The sequence below is a fragment of the Mirounga leonina genome, unplaced genomic scaffold (genome assembly GCF_011800145.1).
Source record: "Mirounga leonina isolate KUSES-001 unplaced genomic scaffold, KU_Mleo_1.0 Mir_165, whole genome shotgun sequence".
Taxonomy (NCBI): domain Eukaryota; kingdom Metazoa; phylum Chordata; class Mammalia; order Carnivora; family Phocidae; genus Mirounga; species Mirounga leonina.
In genome coordinates, this window is record NW_023270415.1 from 72,081,140 (window position 1) to 72,102,636 (window position 21,497).

The following is a 21,497-nucleotide window of genomic DNA, read 5'->3' on the forward strand; positions in this document are numbered from 1 at the left end:
ACTCTTGACTTCAGCTCAGGTCATGATCTCAGGGTCCTGATATCAGGCTCCGCACTCTGTCTGCTTGAGATTCTCCCTCTGCCCCTACCCCCCCGCCCCCGCTCATGTGCTCTCTCCCTCTCTCTCAAATAAATGAATAAATCTTTTTAAAAAATCAGAGGCATGCATTTTCATAAATCAAGCTATTTGCTAGTGCTTTGACCTGAGCCTACTGCCAACCTTTTCAGTTTGGCCACGCTACTCTCCGCAGTAGCTGTTTCTTCATTCATAATCACTATGGAGCACCAGCTATGTGCAAGGCATTGTTCTAGCAGCTGGAGATATGGCAGTAAGTCAGAGAATCAGAGTCTCTGCCTTCACAGTTTGCCCTGCAGCCTGCATAATTAACAGGTGATACTTACAGGCTGTGTACTGTTCCAAGACACTGCCCGCATCACCTCTGTGAAAGCTCACACCTCCCTTATGAGACACACACCATACCTAGCCCCATTTTACAGATGAAGGAACCGAAGCTTATGGAGGTTGAGTAACCGGCCGGCTCAGAAAAGCTAATCCAAACGCAAGCGCTTGGGCTCCAGAGCATGTGTTCTCACTCACTTGGCCAAAACATTTTCTTCTATTTGAGACGAAATACAGGAGAGTGTATGTTTCCTGAGGATTAAGATCTAGTGAAGGGCATGAATGTGGGCATTTCATCTTCTCCCAATGGGGGTCTAGCCTTATCACCACGCCTTTTGTGGGTTTTTCCGTATCCTACCCTTGAATTTCTTTCTTTTTAAAAAAAAAAAAAAAAGATTTTATTTATTTATTTATTTGAGACAGAGAGAGAGAGAGAGCACAAGTGGGGAGGAGCGTCAGAGGGAGAGGGAGAAGCAGGCTCCAGGCTGAGCAGGGAGGACAACACGGGGCTTGATCCCAGGACCCTGGGATCATGACCTGAGCCGAAGGCAGACGCTTAACCGACTGAGCCACCCAGGCGCCCCCCTACCCTTGAATTTCAAGTTCATCTGCCACCTCCATGATGAAGTCTTCCTCAGCCAGAATTAATGCCATTTGCCTTCTAGCTTAAAATACTCCACAAATGTTGGGGACTCTTGTGGGGATGATGAAAGAGGAGGAGAAAGGGGATGGTGGCAGTGATGAAACCAATAGTAATGCTGATAGCCATAAAAATGATAATGTGTGCCATCTTAAGCAGAGGTGACCTTTTGCAACACATAGTAATGGCAGCTGCCTAGATCATGTCCATAGCAAACATTATTTTCCGTAAGTAGGGTTGTTACATAAAGCAAAGAGCTCCTAGGGATGAGAGTGAGTTCCCATCATTGGGATATTCAAGCAGAACTGGGATAAAAATTTGGTAGGGGATTTATAGATTAAATAGGTTAATCTATATCCCACTTCCTTATGTTGTTTCTTTACTCCTCCCAGACCCTTTTCCAAAATTGAAAAGATAAATAAAGAGCGGCATGACTCAAAAATCCTCCTCAGTAGTCTATCTATCTACCTGACCCAATATTAGTGTCAATTTCCTCTTTATAAAGTCCTTTTTATTTATTTTAAGTCAGCCATAATGAGATCCATCATAAGAAATAAGCAACAAGATAAGAGTAATTACATTTCATAAAATTGTTGTTTGCCTCTTTAATGATACCATCTATTTAAAGACTGTGGAAGCCACAAGTATTTTTACCAGAACACAGACTATTAAAAGAAAAGCATCACCCTGGCATAACAATTTTGTGGAGTTACAATTTGGCAGATTCATTAGGTCATCTTCTCCTGGTAGGATTCCTGTTCAGTCTCTGGTACTGAAAATATTTTATCTATAAGCTTTAGCACTAACCAGGATTTAAGCCATAGAGAAATGGGCCAGAGGCCCAGGAGAAGCACTAACCCAAACCCCAGTCCAAACCAGCATCATCTCACCTTCTTGGATGGTTGAAATCTGTTGTTACACATCTTCGAGAGAAACCAGAAGCGCCAGCTGGGCCTGAACACCAGCCCCAGCCATTCTTATTCATTCATTCATTCATTTTTTTTCCCATAGTTTTTCTTTTCTTTTTTTTAGCTTTTTACTTTTATTGTTGATAAATGGGATTGGTGAATTTCTCTTTTTTTAAATTCTTAAGTACATATTTATTAAACATGGGATGCTGAGAATATTCTGGTGAACAAGCAAACCTGACTCATTCTCATTTTCATCGGTTACTATCTGGTAGGAAAGACAGACACGGAACAAATACTCTCTTTTTCTCACTCGCTCTCTCTCTCTCTCTCTCACACACACACACAGTGATATGTGTTTTCTAAGAAAAGTATGAAAATCACATTTGAAAATGTGATTAAGTGGTGACCTAAGAGAAGGCAGAGGAAGCTTCTCTGAGAAAGGTTCTCTGAGCTGAGAAAGAGGGAAGAGCACCTCAGGCAAGGGAGGAATAGAAACTCAGACAGCTCAGAGGCACCAAAAGACATGGGTCTTTCGAGGAATTGAATGAAGGTCATGTGACTTGAAGAAGGACAAGGGAAAGAATGGCAGATCTAAAGGTGGGTCCCAGGAGGGAGTTCTGCCTTTGTTTTAAGAGCAATGGAAGCTACTGACATCTACTGAAGGATTCTAAGCCATCATCATATGGACTGGAAAAGGTTGAAAGCAGATGCGGGAAGGCTGTTGTGATTCAGATGAGGAACAGTGTCTCCTGCACCAAAGAGGAAGGAGCAGAGACAAAAGTGGGTGGCCTTGAGGCTATTCTGGAGGGAAACTTGTCAGGAACGCAGCAGACTGGCCATAGGGACTGGCAGAGGGAGAAGTGCTGGGGGTGCCTTTGGGCTTTCTGGCTTGGGCAGCTGTAAGGATGGACGACAGACCCCTAGCCTCACTGAGGTGGGGATCCACAAAGAGGACAAGGTCAGGGGAGTGCCTGGATGTAAATATCCAGCACTCCTTTCTGAGATTCAGGTTTCTGGGACTTCTCTCCTTTTTAGAGTCCACTTATTCTACATCTAACCAATTATTTATAACATCGAGCCACAGAGTCATAAGCTTCAAAATAGAAGGGATCTCAAAAATCATTTAGCTCAACCCCTTCCCCTTTGCCCCATACCCCTGACAATGGGCAGCTGGCCTCTGCAGGGCACCTTCAGCGATGACTTTTTAATCTCACAAGGCCTAGTGCAATTTCAAAGAGCTATAAATAGGGAAACATCGGTTTCTTCCTTTGGGAAATAGTCCCTCACATCTTCTCCAGCCATAATTATTGCCTGCCATTTATTCTAGTGCTATAAATTATATATCAGATGACACAACGTCTGATCTGGGTCTTTCTGTTCCCTAAATCTCAACTACAGAGCAAAAAAAATCACAAAATGAAAATGGGTCTGTTCTCTTAGACGATCAGATCATCAAGTGTAAGAGTTGCAATGTTATCTCAAAGAATAGACAACTTTAATTTATTGGCTGATGCACCCTGAATATATTTTGCAGCCGGTATTGATTTGGATGCTGTAATGGAGAACTAAAATAACAGTGGATGAAACACATTTGGAATCTATTTTATGTCACATAAAAAAATACCTAGGGATGAGCTGTCTACAGCTGGTATAGTGATCTCAGAGCATTGGCAGTGTCCTAGGATTCTGATTTCTTTGTGGTCCACCATCCTACCGCATGGCTTCCATCCTCAATGGCTCCTCATGGTCAAAGATGACTGGTGGAGGTGCCATCCTATCTGTTCACCAGGCAGTAAGATGGCTAAGGGAGGCGGGGTGAGTAAAAAAAGGCAGTCCTCCCAGATGAATCAGGCATCTTTTCAAAACTTTCCAAAATCCTCCAGTAATGAGTACCTCTATTTTATTGGCTACCCGTAGGTACGGAGGCGGTATGTCTGTATACACACACTCCCCGCCAAATCCCCCCCGCACTCCCTCTCTATGTAAGTGCACATTATACACATTACCTCCCAAGATAAAAATTTGGCTCTACATATAAGGAAGAAAGGACAATGCATATTGCAACCACCCAGCAGTCTCTAAAACACAGCAGTATACAGAAACCTGCCCCAGGTAGAAAGCTAATATCCTCAAATGGCTTATCATTTTAAAGCACGTGAAACAATATAGGGTAACTCAGAATCACATGGGCAACTAGGTCTAGATTACTCTCAAGAAGCTATTTATTTTGCTAGAAGGGACTTGGGTAAAAAAGGCTTTGTCTGCATATTTTAATAAATTATGTAATGATCCTCTGCTTTTCCTTATGGTGTAGCCACTAATCCGGTCTTGAAGACAGATGGTGAACTGTGAAGTCATCAAAACTTTAAGTTCTTCTGTCTCCGTCTCTTCCCTAAATGTTAGTTCTACTTTGGGCACATGAAGTGTGCAGAGAAGGCCAGGTAAGGAAGTGTACCATTTCTCGTATCTCTATAGTTTCAGGGTATGAGACCCATCGCAGCTATCTGTAGAGACTATACAGGAGGCAGCCGGGTATCAATGGATAAACTTTTCTTTCTTGCCTTCTCGCCCTGAAAATATAAAATGACTTGAGGACAGGAAACGGATCTTATTTGAAATTGCAGTCCTCAAGTTCAGCACACGGTAGACAGTTGAATGAAAGGAACACGCTCTATTAAATGTGAGCATACATTTACTTCAATGGCAGCCTGGTATGTGCAGGGGGGCGGTGGTGGGAGCCAGCCGGAGCCCATGCATGGTTGGATCCAAACAAACCTGAAGCTGAATCCTCACTTGGCCACACACATCCTGAATGACTTCAGCGAAATTAACTTCTGAACCTCAATTTCTTCATTTCGAAGGGGAGGTTATAATTCTACTATAGTACAGGAATACCCTTAGGAGTGGATAGGTTGTGAGTGAAACCATATAATGGCTCTGCCTTTTGAAACATCTAAGTTAAGTTCTCAAAAGTCAGAGGCCTGGAAGAGGTTTTCTAAGGGCGTGGTCCTTAAATGGTGTTGGGGGGGAAGCTTGGCGGTGCCTTGGCTGGTGGGGCAGAGCAATGCAGGAAGGAGACAGAAAGAACGGACCTCCCTCCCCTAATAGTGCCACGCCTCTTTATTTTCGTGTTTTATTACTTCGTCTAGTTTGAAAAAGGGATTCCTGCTATTCTAAAATCTTTTGTTTACCCTAATTGTTCGAGGGAACTTGATGTTTACTCTGAGTTTTCCTACTAATTTTATTGACAATGGATTCGTTTTGCTGTCATTTAAGGATTGTTTAATATTGGAATACTGGAACCTATTCAGACGGTTTGAATCCTGTCTGTGTGCATGAAAAAAACAGTTTATTAACTAGGTTTTAAAATGATCTTCTCAGCCTTTTTTACAGTCAAATTATCTTGAACCAAGGTCTTTTTTTTGCAGGATGTCAAATGAGCATTTGTTTCTCCCTTCCATAAAATTAGGAAGGACCTTCCATAGGAGAGGGCTTGAGTGTGGTTATCTGTAGGGAGACATAGCAACAACAAAGGCAAGATGGTTTCTCTTCCTTATAAGAATGTTCTAAATCCATGGCAAAAGGGTGATTCCTAATGACTTGTGCTTTTGTTCACAAAAAGGAACAGAGGGGTAGCAGTAGGTAGCCTGAAAGTTAGTGGACATCCCATCATCCTGGGGGCAGTTTTGCTCCCAATCGTTGCTCCTAGCTCTTGCGATGATCATTATCCCTGGAAGTGGCAGGGCCTTCCCATTTCACCCACCATTCAGGCAACCAACCTGTGCTGGGCAGAGCTCCACACCAACCCCAGAGCAAGAGAGCCTGCTGCCTGTGACCACAGCAAGCAGACCCATCTGTGTTACAGAAGTAATACTACTACTACCCAGTGCTCAGCAAGTGTTGTTTCTCTATTCACGACCTTTCATAGTCTTCAGCTCCCCCCATATCGAAAAACAGTGAAATTCTTGACAAGAGGAATCTCATTCTCATGTTGTTACCAATGAAGTGACTAATGGAAAGCAAGATTAAGTGAATTCCTCCAGGCTTCAGCCTCTATGTCCTGGGGTCTACAGACAAAGAAGAGGGAACCACAAAAGCCAGACCCCCCAGTTTGTGGATATTCAGGCTGCTAAGTGTCCAGTTCAATTGCTTCTGGGTAATACCGACATAAAATGGCTTGTTGATCACAGCGGACATTCCCATTTTGCAAAGCCAGATAGGCAATTCTGACAAGCACCACAAAGTTACTAATTAAATATTCAAAAGAAACAATTGTCTGTCAATTAAATCTCTCCATCACTATTCCCTTTGAAACAAATTGAATCACTAAAATGATCTGCAATTTTACAACTCATGGTGTCAATGTAATTAAACCATGAGGAGAAATTAAATATTAAATACCACCTAGTAAGTAATTCTCTCAGTATGTGCTAAATCATTATTCATCATAGTTCTCTTCCTTCTCAGAGGTCAGAGACCTCGGCAAGCTATGTTTTCTATAAGAAATGTCATTATCTGATCTTGGGAGCCGAACAAACCAGAAAAGCATACAAATCCCCACATTCGCATTCCCTGTAATTCACGGGAATAAAAATTTTACAGCTGGGAGGAACCTCAGAAATCATTTCATGGTGACAGACTTTTAGAGCTGTAAGGAATTCATTCTGAGGCCAAGACAGGTGGAGTAGTCTGTACGAAGTTTTACCACTTTGGATGCAAAATCTGGGGTCAGTCTTTTGACGATGGTTGAGGTGCTATTTCAGTACAATGTGTGGTCCCCTGGCTCCATGGAGCAAGACCACTGTTATAAGCACTGCTACCATTTGGAATACAAATCTCGTTTTTCCTCTTCTTTATTACTTTTAACTCATTGCCTCTGAAACTAGCAGAGTTAATTGAGATAAAGCGGCTTTAAAAGACCATCAAATCCAGGGGTAGCTTTGAAATGAGACAGATGTGGCTGAGAATCCCTTATTAGCGCCATGACCAAAAGGGAAATGACGTAATACTCCGAGCTCAGCATCCTTCGCTACGAGAAGGGAAGCAGCCATACCCATGCTAAGGTGATGGTTCAGGGATTTATTCGGTAAACCTCTGCTGCAAGCTTCCCTTGGGATGTGCCAATGTCTAGTCCAGAGATATACACAAGGAGAGATCGACCTCGGAGAGCACGTGTTTTAGTAGTAGAAACAAATAAAGATGCCGTAGTTCCAATTTTACCCGCCAGCCCCTTTTCCCCTTTCAGGTCTTAATCAAAAGGAATTTCCTTATCTCAGCCCAAGTCAGGTTTCTCCTTTGAAAGAGAAACCAGGGCCAAGATAGGGTGAGGCAAGCTAGATGCGTAGGATTCACTACATCGCGGGGTTGGCTCCTGACAGCAAGTGCCTCTTTAAACTCTGTATCCTGGACGCCTTCCTAGCCTCAACCTAGCCATAGCTTGGCACCAAACCACGTCACCTGGCTTAAAAGTACTTAACTCAGTTTGAAATGAGTCACATGCTTAGGTCATTATTTGATTGATGGCTGGCTCTCACTCTAGATTAGAATCCATTTAATAGCAGGATCGTGCATTCTTGACCTCACCACACAATGGTACTCCATACTTATCTGTCAGATAAAAGGTTAAACAGACGTATGAACCAATAAATGTTGGGAGGATGTAAAGAGAATGAGGACAACCCGGAGTCAGGGACCTGAGCCCATCAGTGGAGTGTCAGGGAAACCACTGCAGAGAAGGTGAGGTCTTTCTCCCCAAACTAGATCCACAGGCTTGCAGCATGCAGCACCTGGGCACTCGCTGGAAATGCAGACTCTTGGGACCCCCTTCCTAAATCCAAAGGCTGTACCAAGACCTCCAGGTGATTTCTATGCATATTAAAGTTTGCAAGCATTGGTCTGCCGTACACAGGTGTTTAGAAAGGTAAAGCCTGGGAAAGGACTCCTTACGGCAGAGGACTCCATAGAAAAGACGGTTAGTTTTAAAAATTAAGTTACAACAAAAAATAAAATGTACTGTGCAATTCTATGAACCAGCCCAGATCTAGATATTCCATGTCTATTTCATCTCTTCAACAAGTTTCTGGGCTAATGTTATTATTCCCATTTACAGCTGAAGAAAGTGAGGTACAGAAAGATTAAGACCCTTATTGGTGTCCTAACATTACCAATGGCAATCAATCCCAGGCGGTGTGAATCCTCATCCTGCACTGGGCTCACACTCAAGTGCTCTCCAGTGATATGGGTGGGTCTGGTTCATGGCAGCCCTCCATACATGTACTGACCCATTGAAAGAGTCTTGCTCGAAAGACTGTTTATCTTTCTGTCAAATTCCATAGTGTCTGCCTACCCCTCCTCCCTTAAACACCTCATCTGAGCTCAGATTCTCAAAATCCAACAAGCACATATGATTCTCCGATGAAACAAATGCCATTTGTTCTTAAGATGGCACGTGTCTTGGAGAAGGGGCACAGGGGAGGTTTCCTGGAGCTGGTGACCCCTGTGTGAGTACTAGCAGACAGGGAAGGGACAGGACGACAGAAGAACTGCCCCAGAAAGCAGACGCAGAAGTAAGCCAGCACAAGGTGTCAGGAAACTGGGGATGTGTTCAACTGTGGAACTTACCCTCAGGCACAAGGGGTGAGATGACTTGAATTTGGGAGAAGCCTACTCCCTGGTGGGTGAGGGGTGGCTTGGAGGAGCACAGGGATTGACAGAACTGAGTGATCATGCTGCACTGGAACAGCAAGGAGGAGAAGGATGGAGAGCTATGGACAGATCCCAGTGATGGAAGACAACACCATCAGGCATTCACACAGATGCTGGGTGGGAGGCTGATGATTTTTGATTTATTGAGATTGAGCTCCCTGTGAGACCCTTAACTGGAGGTGCCCAGCAGGTCATTAAATGGCTTGGTAATTAGCCAAGAAAACTGGGCTAGAGATACAGATTTAGGAGTAAGCAGCACCTAGGTCCATGGTCAGTAATGGAGGAAGGGAGTGATTGCCCAGGGGGATGTATGGAGTGAGGTAACAAGGAGATATGTGCAATGGAAATTTAAGGAGCCCCAACACTGACGAGGAGAACTGAAGCATCTAAGAAGGAAGAGAATGTAAGCAGCACTAGACTTTATCACAGAGACTCAACCACGGCTCCAGTACAACACCTGCTTTGTGAAGCTCATGGCCCAGCTGGCGAGAGAAACATGGAGACCAATGACAGCAGCATGCGGCAGGGCACATGGGCAGAGAAAGGGTGATGCGGTCAGCAGAGCAGGAATACTTAACTTGGTCTGGGGTCCTGGGAACCCTTTGTGATCCTGTATTTCTCTCCACTACTCACAAAACTCTTTTAGGCATAGAGAAACGCGTGGCCAAAGAAGCCAAAGCCATTTGGTCAAAGTCGCTAGAAAAAAAAAAAAAATCATGGCAAAAATAGGATGAGAATTTGTTTTAAGGACATGTATGATTTCAAAAATATCTCTAACTGTCCATTGACAGAGCTGAGTTGGTCTCTGGCTGAAATGGCATGGGCAGGGCCCCAAGGACTGCTTATGATGCGATTATTCACTTGGTAAAAGGGAAGAACTAGCTCTGTCTCTTAAATAGAGAAGGAGGGGGACTCTGTTCATCGGAAACTGACTGTTGGGGTCATGAACCCATCTTCATATGCACTGCCCACCACCAACAGGCGAGGAAAGCTCACCCAAGAAATGAGGGGAGTTTGACTTTGAACTTAAAAGAAAACAAGCTTGCTGTTCTTGATTTTGACTTTGTTTCTTGAACTAATTGACAGTAGAGAAGAGGAATTAGGTGGGATAATTCCAAAAAGGGAAGACTTAATTCATCCTTTTAAGGGACTTCATGATGACTGTTTTAGTTAATTGCACTGGACTCCAACATCTAAAATCAGGCTTGATTTTGCCGTGAGGCAATATACAGATAAACTGATCCAGTTAGGGTACAAACTGGCCTTTCTGTGCTAAGTTTTAAGCTGAGGGGAATGAACAGTAGTCTAAGCAATGATCTGTACACCATGCTCAGCAAAGTCAACCAGTTTTGTGCAATGTTCTCCCCTTAGGAGTGAGGCAGACTAGCCCTGCTGGTGTGGAGTGACAGAAATGAGGTCTGAAGATGAGAGCGCCTCTTGCCCACAGCTGCACCTGCATGAAGCTAGAAGGTGAACATTGACTGGTGACAAGAAGTCAGGCCAAAGGGGCCATTTGGGATGTGTTCAAAGAATACCTGAGCAAGGTATTGGTGTTGGGATTCAGAGCCAAGGTACTGAAGAACCAAGAAGGAAGTGAATGAGGTGAGCCCCTTGTTAAGACTCTATTTTGTGGGGATGGGCCTGACCCATTTAAAATTTTCACGAATGGACAAACACTTAATGGATATTCTAGGTGCCTGTACTTCCCCACCTCTTTCTCCCTTTTCTTTCTTTTTTGACTTAAATGATCTAGATGATCACTTGGGATTTTTCTTCATGTTGTCTACTATAACTTTTTAAACACATGTCTAGCAAAAACTCAGCTTGGGGCTTCCAGCCCAAAGCACTTCAGAAGGGGGTAACTTTTGATGTGTTTTCTGGTTTCTCACTGACCTCCTCTTCTGATTTCTCTCTTCTTTCTTAGAGAAACTAATTTCTCTTCTCTCACTGGTTACTCATTCCCTGTTGACAACTGTGTGATTCTGGGTGGGGGGCCAGAGGAAAGGAGGGGGTCATGTAACATTCATTCATTCCATTTGTTTAAAAGTACCATGCTCAGAACTGTTCCATGGGCCAAGTGCTATGCTATATGCTAGGAACATAGAGGTGAGTAAAATACTGCCCTTGAGCTCAAGGGGCTCCCAGGGAATATTATGACATTGCTCTGATAGGGGACAAATGCAGGGTGTACAATGTACCAAGGAGAGGGATTTGAGCTTTACCTGAGTACCTGGTCTGCCTACCTGTGGGTGGGAATGGGTCTCCTGCAGCTCCCAAATTTTTAGCTGAGGTTACTGTGAACACAGACTAACTGGGTGTGCCCAGAGCTGCAGACCAGCCTGACCCTCCCCAGCGTGAGGCAGACACTCCCTCCTGCCACATCTTCTAGTCCAGGCTTGGGATGCATTCAGTTTGTGGAAAGGAACTACTTAAATAACCAATCCTCTAGCCCTTTCTTGGGTCCCCATACACTCTCTTCACTAAGAAGGAAGATCCATACCCGTCCACAATGTCTTCTAGAATCTGACCTTTCCTTTCACACAACTCCTAAAAGCATCCCATCACAGCTTTGATTTTTCAAGCTTTAAACATCTATAGAAAAAAAAGCCAAAGACTTACATCTCTACTGAATGCTGTGTTCCAGACGTGTCTTTTTTAAAAAAAAAAAAAAATTTATTTGAGATAGAGAGCAGGGGACAGGCAGAGGGAGAATCTTTCAAGCAGATTCGCCCCATTGAATAATGAGCCTGATGCAGGACTCGATCTCATGACCCATGAGATCATGACCTGAGCCGAAACCAAGAACTGGATGATTAACCGGCTGAGCCACCCAGACGCCCCTCCAGATGTATTCTAAGAACCAGGTACAAACCTCCCTACCTCCGCACCAAGAGTCACAAACTCCCTCCCAAATTCCAGTCAAATATTAACCAAATTCCAGTCAAAGCAACAGCTTTGACTGTCCAGTACACAGCTGGGCTCCAGAACCTAGAACCCAATAGGCAGTCAACAAATATTTGTTGAACAATTTACCTACTCACTCCTCATTCTCTCCTTCTTCCTATGCAATCCTGACTTTTTGAGATGCAGTAAAATCTCATCTATTTTTGCCACCCTGTCTTACCCATGGAGTGGCTAAGTGTCAGTATTCTGGTCCCCAAAATGTACAGATGTCATTGGGCAGGGATCCAGAAGAGCTCCTAGAAGGGCAACCCATTCAGTTGGCAAATGCCCATTGGCCATCTTAACCTTTTGCCTTTTGCCCTTTGCCTTCTCCTTTTTCCTGTCTACAAAGAGGCCTTGATGGCTTGGAGATGAACGCCAATGGCTTTCTACTGACCTTAAGGAAAAGTCTGCCTGGTATGGAATCTACTTTAGGCCATCCCTGATGGACTGCTGTACAACTCTCCCTTGAAGAATCCCCATGACAGGGAGCTCATCACTTTAACCCAAATCTCTCACACTATAGGGGCCATCAATTGATCCGTATTCTGTCCCCAAGGAGACACGTAAAATAACGAGTCTCTCTTCACCATGACAGCACCCCAGACATTTGGGAACACCCACCATATCTCTTCTACATCCCTGTATCCCTAGGTTTCCGAGGGTTCTTCCTTTTTTCTTGGTCTTGTTCTGTTAAATTGCTTATGCGGCACTTCATCTTCCCATGTTCTAAGTTAAAGTTATATATATTTTGATTATGCACTCCCTAATCCTTGGTCATCTCTGTTTTATAAACAATCGTGTGTATTCAACACGTAATCCCAAAAAGAAAAAAAAAAAAAGATTTGAAATGGTTTCCTCCAGTCAACTGGAAAGGTAGCTGACACAGGAAAAGATGTGTTGTTTACACAAGGAAGTGGCAACAGTTCTTGCTTTATATGAAAATTTTATACCGGTATGCACTCTACATAGAGAGGGCAGTTTTTAAAGTTTCCTCCTAAAAAAAACCCCATTAATGTGATTTAATTTCACATCTAGCTCATGTCCCTCACCATGTAGAATTTTATCATTTCCTGATTTCGGAGAATTTTGTGCCTCAAAGAGATCTTGGCATAGAAGGCAAGACATGGGATGAAAGGGAGAGAAACCCCCAGGAGCTAAGCAATGTGTAAGATATTGCACGTATGAAAATACATGATCTAGCGAATTCAAATTCAAATATCAAATCACAGATATCCAAGAAACAAGGACTGGCAGGTTTATCTGACAACACACTGAGTTATAACCCCAGTTTGTTGGTCAGGGAGGTGGTCACACGGTTGTATTTACAGATAGCATGGCTTTTATTCCTACCAGGCTATGGCCTGGCCTCCCTCAGAATGTCTGGCACCTCAGTGGTTAATTAATCTGCCTTGTTCTTTCTCTACCCTACAGGGCTGACAGTGAAATCTTGCAGTGAGAAGAGCTGGCTTCCAAGCGCTGCTTAACTGACCTGACTCCTTAAAATAGTCCTTCATAAACAAAACGCGCCTGATATAATTTGAGTGTGTAAATCCAATTACATTTCCTGGGAAAGCACAGGGCAGATGGTCCGGGCGTCCACTGCTCTGCCGTGGCTGGCTGGGTGAGGTGGCGTTCCTGCACTCAGGCCCCGAGAAAAGCCAAAGAAGACATTATTTCCAGGATCCAACCTCTTGCTAACTAAGGTTCAAATCTATGTACCATAGAAATCTGCCAACCTTCAGTTTCTGTTACCTTGATTTCCAGCCCAGGGAAAGCAAAGAACGCGCTTCAAAAGCCATACGTCAAGTGAACTGATATGCTGTCCAGCTGAAGATTCTAGACCTGCTGGTTTCTTGAAGGATTAATATTGTGCCCATTTGTGGGTAAGAGGAAAGGTTTGAGAGGAATGTTGCAAGTGTCTCCTATGTTCTGAAAATAAACCCATGTAGGATCAACTAAAAGAGATATACTTGTGAAATGAATAAATTAGCATCTCAAGAAATATTTAGACAACAGTGAAATGTCATGGCAGCATGATTGTAGTAGAATCCTCTGATTACACGTTACCAGCAACACTGATTGTGAGACAAGCTTTGTTTTTTTAGTCTTTCCTTCTTATACTTGGTTTCACTTATTTTTGATGAGCTCTTACAGTGCCATCAATCATCAAGGTGTAAATATGACTAATGCATTTGTCCTACTTAGCACGACATTGCAGCAGCTGCACCAGAAGGAAAAGTCCTCCCAGCCTTCCCGGTTTTGATCTAATTATGCTCTGACCCGCTGATACCGGTCAGGTGACATTACCGGATATGAAGGAAAACAAATTCATAATTCAAACTTGCAAAGCACACAACTTACAATCATTTTACAACGATCTCTAAATACACAGGCACCAAGCTTATTTGCAAATCTAGGGCCAAGGGGGGTACAGGACAGGGCTGAAGGACTTGAACTGGTTACTCCAGCAGTCATTAAAAATATCCTTTGCAAAGCCTAACATCTCCATCACACAAAAAAAAAGTTGGAGGGGGGGAGGAAGGGATTGAAGGAGGGAGGGAGAGCTGGAGGGAGGGAGAAAGGGAGAGAGGGAGGGAGGGAGGAAGGAAGGAAGGATTAGAACCAAAAAGTCTCTGGGCATTTTTCACAAGAATGAAAAAGTAATATTTCCATTTCCTGGCATTCAGAGGAACCTCTTGGGAATGGTGACAGTCAAATCTGGTTTTGAAAGACATTTTCTGAGACATGCTGGGACACTGCAATTATTTTTTTTAAGCCTATATGAATTTGCTAAAGGAAAATGTACAGAAACGGAGTTTCTATCTGGAGTTTTAAAAAATGCACACCATAGCTAGCAAGGTGAATTAAATAGAAACCCAGTTACACTCATTTAACGGATATTTTGTGTTTTGGAATTGAGCACTTACCTTGATACTAACCACCAAATTGGGATGATTTAAATTATGTGCCATTTGCTGTACATTAAGTAGTCATACAATTCCTTTGATTTGATTTGAGTTAGCAGATTTAGACAAAGAACACAGAATATACACTCATGTTTAAATTTTACAAATGGGGGGAGAGATATTAGTGATTCTATTATACTGACTGTGTTTACTGGGAAGCCAATCCTTCATTTAAATAATCAAAAATGCAGTCTCTATATTTTTAAATATTTATTTATTTTGAGAGAGAGAGAGTGCGCTCGTGCATGAACATGCAGGGGGAGCGGCAGAGAGAAAAGGAGAGGGAGAGAAATAATCTCAAGCAGACTCTCCGCTGAATGCGGAGCCCCTGCGGGTCTAGATCTCACAACCTTGAGACCATGACCTGAGTGGAAATCAACAGACACTCAACCGAGCTACCGAGGCGCCCCTAAATCAGCAGGAATGCATTCTAAAGCATGCACAAAAGCTGCTTCTCACCTGACCCAAACCAGCTCATACCATTAACCACTATCTTACCCCTACAAACAATGCATTTTCTCCCAAAGGATTTTTTAAAGGCCAAATGTAAGCTAAAAGTCCCTCATTATTAGTCAAGTTTAATGATCATGATTTAATCAGTATTTTTTTCTGGCTCTAGCCTCTGTTATTTGATGGGATTTGTGTAAGACAGTAAAGAAAATGCTGCATGGAAATTCAGACCTGAAAGCATGACCTTGAGCACTAACTAACCTGGATTTGCATACCTGGCTGATTTTGCTCCTAGAGTTATCTTGGAGAAATCACCTTCACTCTGACAATTCTGCTTATCTGCCTCACCAAGAGGTACAGAAGACTAATTAGCCACAAGCTTTAACATTTCAGAATCCCCAAGAGGAAACGTAACGCAGGGATCTTTCTGGTTAAATACTGCTGCCTCTCAGTTTTCCAATAACCAAATGATCTTCACCATTTTATCACTAATGAGCTGAAGAATGAGAACAAGATGAGCTTCAAATGTGAAGTAGCTCACATTACCGTCACCAGCAATTAAGGTTGGGTAAAATGTGAATTACAGCAACAGTCCTTAGGATTTACCTGAGCCATGAAAGAACCTAGCAAATAAGACCCTTATTATTAATATTTTATTCATACATATTACCTGATTTTGTAATCAAGGTTTAGATGGACAAAGTGACCTGGCAGGATAAACAATTTAAGATGTGGAGAAAAAAATCTGTCGTCTCTGGACAAAGGCACTCCTATTGGTGACCTGACATGAAGCAGATTTAACTTGAGGTGGATGAGGCATCCTGAGGAAGGAATGGCTGCAGCCCTCGTGTTGCCTGTAGTTGAGCTTTGTCAGGGTGAATAGAAAACCAACACTTTGAACTGAGCTCTGAACCTTCTGAAGGTTCCTCTGTATCTCCAATCCCCACCTGGGACCTAGAACATACATGGGTGATCCTATTTATCTGCCACGGACAATACCTCTTAGTTTGGGTGGGAAATCCATGATTTAGGTCTCACGGTTCACCGAGGGGAGAAAACATAAGCTATCTCCGTGCTGATGGCAAGGACCTCCTGGGTGGCCCTTTTCCAGTTGCATCTTGTGTCCACAGTGGAAAGCACATGATGATCTAAATGAATACAAGGCCCTGTCTCTTCATATAGGGCATCTGCCGAGATTCGCAGCTTGGTTGTTACCCTGTCAAGCCACGGATGTAATTTCCGCCGGGAGGAAAAGAACAGAAACAGATTCTCGTAGCTTGGGTAAAGGGAAGGCAATCATTGACTCATTTGTTACTTTTGAAAATGGCATTTTCAGTAAGTGGAACAGTTGCTGAGGTGTGTTGACTTCACACTCTCATGTAGCTTCTTGCTTCTTGAAAATGTTAAGTTAAATGTGAGCCATCCACTAATGGGAATCAAGATAGATGTGGAGAAAGATGATATTCCAGTGTCAATGGCCTTCACTTGACAAGTTTGTATCCAACTGAGCAAGATGATGAGCTAGCCACAAAGAGTTCATGCCTAGAAATTCAGACATTTTTCTCTCATGATTTCCCTTTGGCTTTTTTCACTATACGTTCATTCGTGTCCTATACTGGATATTGTCCTCCTGAGTAATGAAACAGGTACTCCTCACGCTGAGTCAATTCAAATGTAGGTTTGGAAAGAAACTCTCAGAAAGTTTCTTAAGAATGAATGACTTTGGAGTTAGGATTTGAATCGTGTTCTCACCACTTGGGCTCACCGTCTTTGGGATGTCTCTTTAAAGTTCCCAGAAATTTGTTCTTTCTTCTATGAAATGAAAATGAAGGATACCATCTGTTTGTCATCATTAGATGTGATAATGTATGTAAAGGCCCTTAGTTAACATGTAAAGCATTGTGCATATGTGAAGGATTATCATTGTGCCTTGGTTTTGCCAAGAGCGTTTATGTATAAAAGACTGCCTTACAAACATACAACTTACATGTGATTGTGTACATGGAAAACTTTCACTAGCACAGTGGAGGGGGCTTGGATATTTTATATTACCTCTGCACTGAACAGTCTTGTTCATTCAGTGTCTGTATGCTGGGTGCCTGGCATTTTTCTAGGTGATGAGCATAAACTGGTAAACACATAGACGTCTACGCCCTTAGGTGATGTTTATGTTCCTGTGGGGGTGGGGGTGGGGGAAGAAACAGAACAAATATAAACAAATAAAATAATTTCAGACAGTGTACGTGCTCAGGAGAAAACAGAACAAGCCAAGCACTAGGGAGTGGCGTGTGAACTGCGTCCAGGATAATGGGAAGACCTGGGAAAAATCATTCTAGGCAGCAAGCACAAAGGCTAAGAAGTGGGGAAAGAGCTCAAGATCTCTGAAAGCAGGGAAAGGTACTGTGTATTTGGAGCCTGAGGAGGAGAACAGAAGGAAACATAATTATAGAGAGAAGGAGCAACCAGTTTGTAAGGGGACCGGGTGACCATGGGAAGGAGTTATGATGTTATTCTAATTGCTATAAGAGGTCATTAGCAGGGCATGCCTTGTACGTTCCCAAACAGGGAAAACTAAACAGTACCTATTCAAAAATCAAAGATGATTATTTTTATTTTTTTATTCTTATGTTAATCCCCATACATTACATCATTAGTTTTAGATGAAGTGTTCCATGATTCATTGTTTGTGCATAACACCCAGTGCTCCATGCAGAATGTGTCAAAGATGATTTTAAAAGCTATTAATTCTCCACTTCACCCACCTGCAAGATCTAAGAAAGAAGCTTGGACCTCTAGAGGGCGCCAAAGGAAAACATTTGGTAACCAAAGCCACAAGGGTCTTTTCAGCACCTGAAGTGAGAGGAGAGCGCTCTGGCTGTTCCCAGGAGTCTGGTAAAAGCTGATTCCACTGGGAAACTGCAGTTCATCTACAACTCCTACCCAAACAGAAAGTCAAGTGAGCTTGGTTTGCAGGTACCTGGACCTTGGTTTTCCATCGAAGGACTGTTTATCATGGGATGGAAGTGGGAAGACATTTTAGGGTTATTTTTAATCTTCTCCCATCTGGTAGTATTTGAGTAGAGCATAAAACAAATATGAAGCCAAAATTTACTTTCTGGATTCATTTGGCAAGCAAAGCGTCTCTATACTTAGAACTTTGAAAATATTCATCATTTGCCACTTGGGATGTTGTTATTCTAAATACTATTCAAACTTACTTGATGAAGTCTCTCAACAATGTGTACTAAGGAAGGCTACTGCATGGAAAGCAGTGGGTTATGATCAGTGGGATTTTCTGCAAATGAGCAGATACCTGTGATATATCGTGAAAACGACTCATAGTGAAAAAAGATAAGGAAAAAGGAGGAGAAGAAGGAAAAAGAGGAGGAAGAGAAGGGGAAAAGGAGCAAGATGGGGAAGGAGAGTCTGATGATGTGGAGATACATAATAAAGAAAGTGCAAAAAAGGAGGAGGGCTTGGAAGAAACTGAGACTTTCAGAGGCTAGTGGGGTTCAGATCCACGTGTGAAGACTGAGAAACACAGTTCTGAAGACATATTTTACACAATCCCAAATTGAGACTTTATCAGATGTGGATATTAAAGGTTCACAGTGATTTCGAGAAAACATTCATTACTGTCTTATAAGGACAAGTTCAGCTGGTCAGCCCTTACTCAAAGAGGCTCTCATCTCTCCATTTCATGTCTGATGATCACAGCCATGTACTTTATAATACTCTGCTCTACCCAGGGAGACTTCAAAAAGCACTGTAAAAGCAGCCAACCAGATAAGTAACCTGAGCAAATGGATACAGAGCCATCAGAAAAGAGAGAATCCCAAATCCACTAGAAACCCAGAGGGTCAATGATGGGTAAAGCCTTCTATAGGTGTCTGTGTTCCAGAAACCACAAGCCATTTTTGGAGGTGTTGTATCTGGTTATTCAACGATATATTCAAACCCGAACACAAGGAAGAGGAGTTTTTAAGCTTCCTACAGAGCCAAAGGCACAGAGGCTGAGCCTAGAGCAGAAACATAAAAACCAGGCCCCTGTCCAAGCACCTCTTGTCAGCCTCCTATGTGGAAACACTTCAGCTGATATGTTTCCCTCATTTTTATGGAGAAGCCCCCAAATTCAGTCTCCTGCTACTTATCAAGCATTTGGCAAAGTTCCAGACCATTAATTATCTATTGATTTTAATGAATTTCAACAATAAAATCACCATCTACCTTCTCCTTCACAGACCATGGGAACACTGTTCCCAGAAACACATCCACATTTAGCAGGAAAGACAGGAAGAAAGGAAGAAGAGCGACGGAGGGTCAGGTTCCACCTACATATTTCAGACCATCTACATCAAAATATCCTTTATCAATCAAGCAAAACTTGCATTCTTTGCCAAAGACTCTTCCCTCTCTACCCTACCAGTCCCAGATGAGGCTGATCTATGCAAGCACTGGGTTCGGATCCTACAAGAGAAGATATCCTCTTAGAACCCCAAAGCAGTAAAGAATTCCCAAGTAAAATACGTATCATGGGACTGAGGGACTGGACGATATAACATATGTAGGGTCCCCACCAACAATTGCTATGTGTTCAAAAAATGCTATTAACTTCTAGAACTGAGGGTTTGTGGCACAGAGATACACAGAAACCCAACTCTGAATCCCAGAGTCCCTTACAACACCAAAAGCTGTTAAGGAGTGGGTCATCTTCTAAATCGGGGTGCTTCTCCTCCCCTTCTGTTTCCTGCTCCAGAGACTACAGGGCCTGGGGGACATGTGCAGAGCAGAAAGAAGGCTGTTTCTTAGCTGATGTCAGAGAAGAATTACTCACAGAAGCCGAAGAGAAGGGCAGGGCTGGAAGAAACTTTAGAGATCATTTAGTTCCAACTCCTCTAAGATGAGCGAAATACCATCCCACCAACACCCAGGACCTCCCAAGTGCGAGGCACTGTGCCAGGCTGGGGGAGGGGCCTCCAAATGAGCAAGGAAAGCCGGCCTCTCTGAAAGCTATTTCTAAATAACCCAGGGGAGTGCGGGGGTGGGGGGTGGGGGGTGGGGGGTGAAGAGCAAGGCAGGCCGGAGTTACCTGGTTGATGGAAATGACCGCTAGCCGAGGGATGACCACCTGCAGGACCACCTGCAGCAGCGAGGTGCCCAGGCCGGCCAGGATGGCCCAGGTGAGCGGCAGCGGCAGCATGCTGTAGGTGGCAAACAGCGTGAAGAGAACGTAGCCGATGCCATCACCCAGAAGCCCGTAGCCGAGGCCTGCTGCCAAGATCTGGGTGGTCATGGCCACCCAAGTGACCACGCCGCTGTACTGCAGGTACGTGTGCGAGGTGGTGTCCTTCCTGACCACCACCAGGGCGCAGATCACCACCTCGATGCCAGTGAAGAAGCCCAAGAGGATGCCCTTGAGCGGGTCCATGGGGGCCGAGGCCAGGCTCAAGTGGAGGACCAAGAGGGTGAGTTTGGTCAGCACGTCCAGCACGTTCATCACCACCTCGGATTTGCGCCTCTGGCCCAGGAAATAGCGCTGGTAGAGGCGCTCCAGATCCCGGGACTTGAAGGAGTTGCGCAGAGTGGGGAAAATGACCCCTCGGTAGCTATAGCCCCCATTGAGGAAGAAATCCGAGTTGCTTGGGGCGCAGTCGAGGTGCAGGAAGCCCAGATCGCCCCCGCCCCCGCCGCCGCCGCCGCTCCCGCTGCGTTCCGGGAAGACTTTGGTGCCACCGGTGCTGCGCGCTCTCTCCCCGGGGCCCAGCGAGTAGAGGGGCGGCGCCGAGGCGCCGGACAGCTGCGCCGCGTGATGGTTGGGGCCGCCGCCTGCAGGGTCCGAGGCTTTGCCGGAGCCTCTGCTGCCGCCGCCGCTGCCCCGGTGCCCATGAATGAAGCGCTGCTCGGTGATGTGCCTCACCGCCGTCTGCCACAACAGCCGCTGCGGCCGCGAGCCGCTCCCGCCGTCGCCGGCCGGGGGCGTCGGGTGGATAGTGTAGAGTTCCTCGCTGCCGCTCAGGCAGCGCACATCGGAGAGCTCCATGGCGCCGGGCCGCAGGCGGGGAGGCGCAGAGCCAGGAGGAGGCAGCTGGGGAAGGGGTCCCAAAGACCCCACGGCGGCCTGGCGGGAGCTGGGCGGCGAGCCCCGGTATCCCCGGCCGCCGGGTCGCGCGAGCCCTGCACGGGAGGCCCCGCGCGTCAGGTCATAGTGCTCCTCGGGGCAAAGGGCGTCGGGAAGATCGCCGCAGACCCCTGCGTCCTTGCGCGCCGCCCTCCCGCCAAACCGCGCAGCTGGGGTGCGCGGCGGCGGTGGCTCGGTGTCCGCAGAAGCCGCGGCGCTCTGAGCCACGCAGCCCCCTTCTCGGGCTCAGGCTTCTCGGCCGCTCCTCGGCTGAGCGTCTTGGCGCAGCCTTTGCTCTCCAAGAGGCGCCTGGGCGCCGTGCTTCTTTCTGCTGCGCGCCGGGCGGGTCCTGGCTGCGGCAC

General features: G+C 44.8%; 1 protein-coding gene across 1 annotated transcript in view; it reads right to left on the reverse strand.

The window, feature by feature from the left end:
• Window positions 1-21,057, reverse strand: part of ADCY8 (adenylate cyclase 8) — a 226,090-nt gene extending 205,033 nt beyond the window's left edge. Inside the window, exon 1 of the mRNA XM_035011958.1 lies at window positions 20,107-21,057. Within this exon, the coding sequence (XP_034867849.1) occupies window positions 20,107-21,057 (951 nt within the window). The remainder of the gene's footprint in view (window positions 1-20,106) is intronic.
• Window positions 21,058-21,497: the final 440 nt, after the last annotated feature.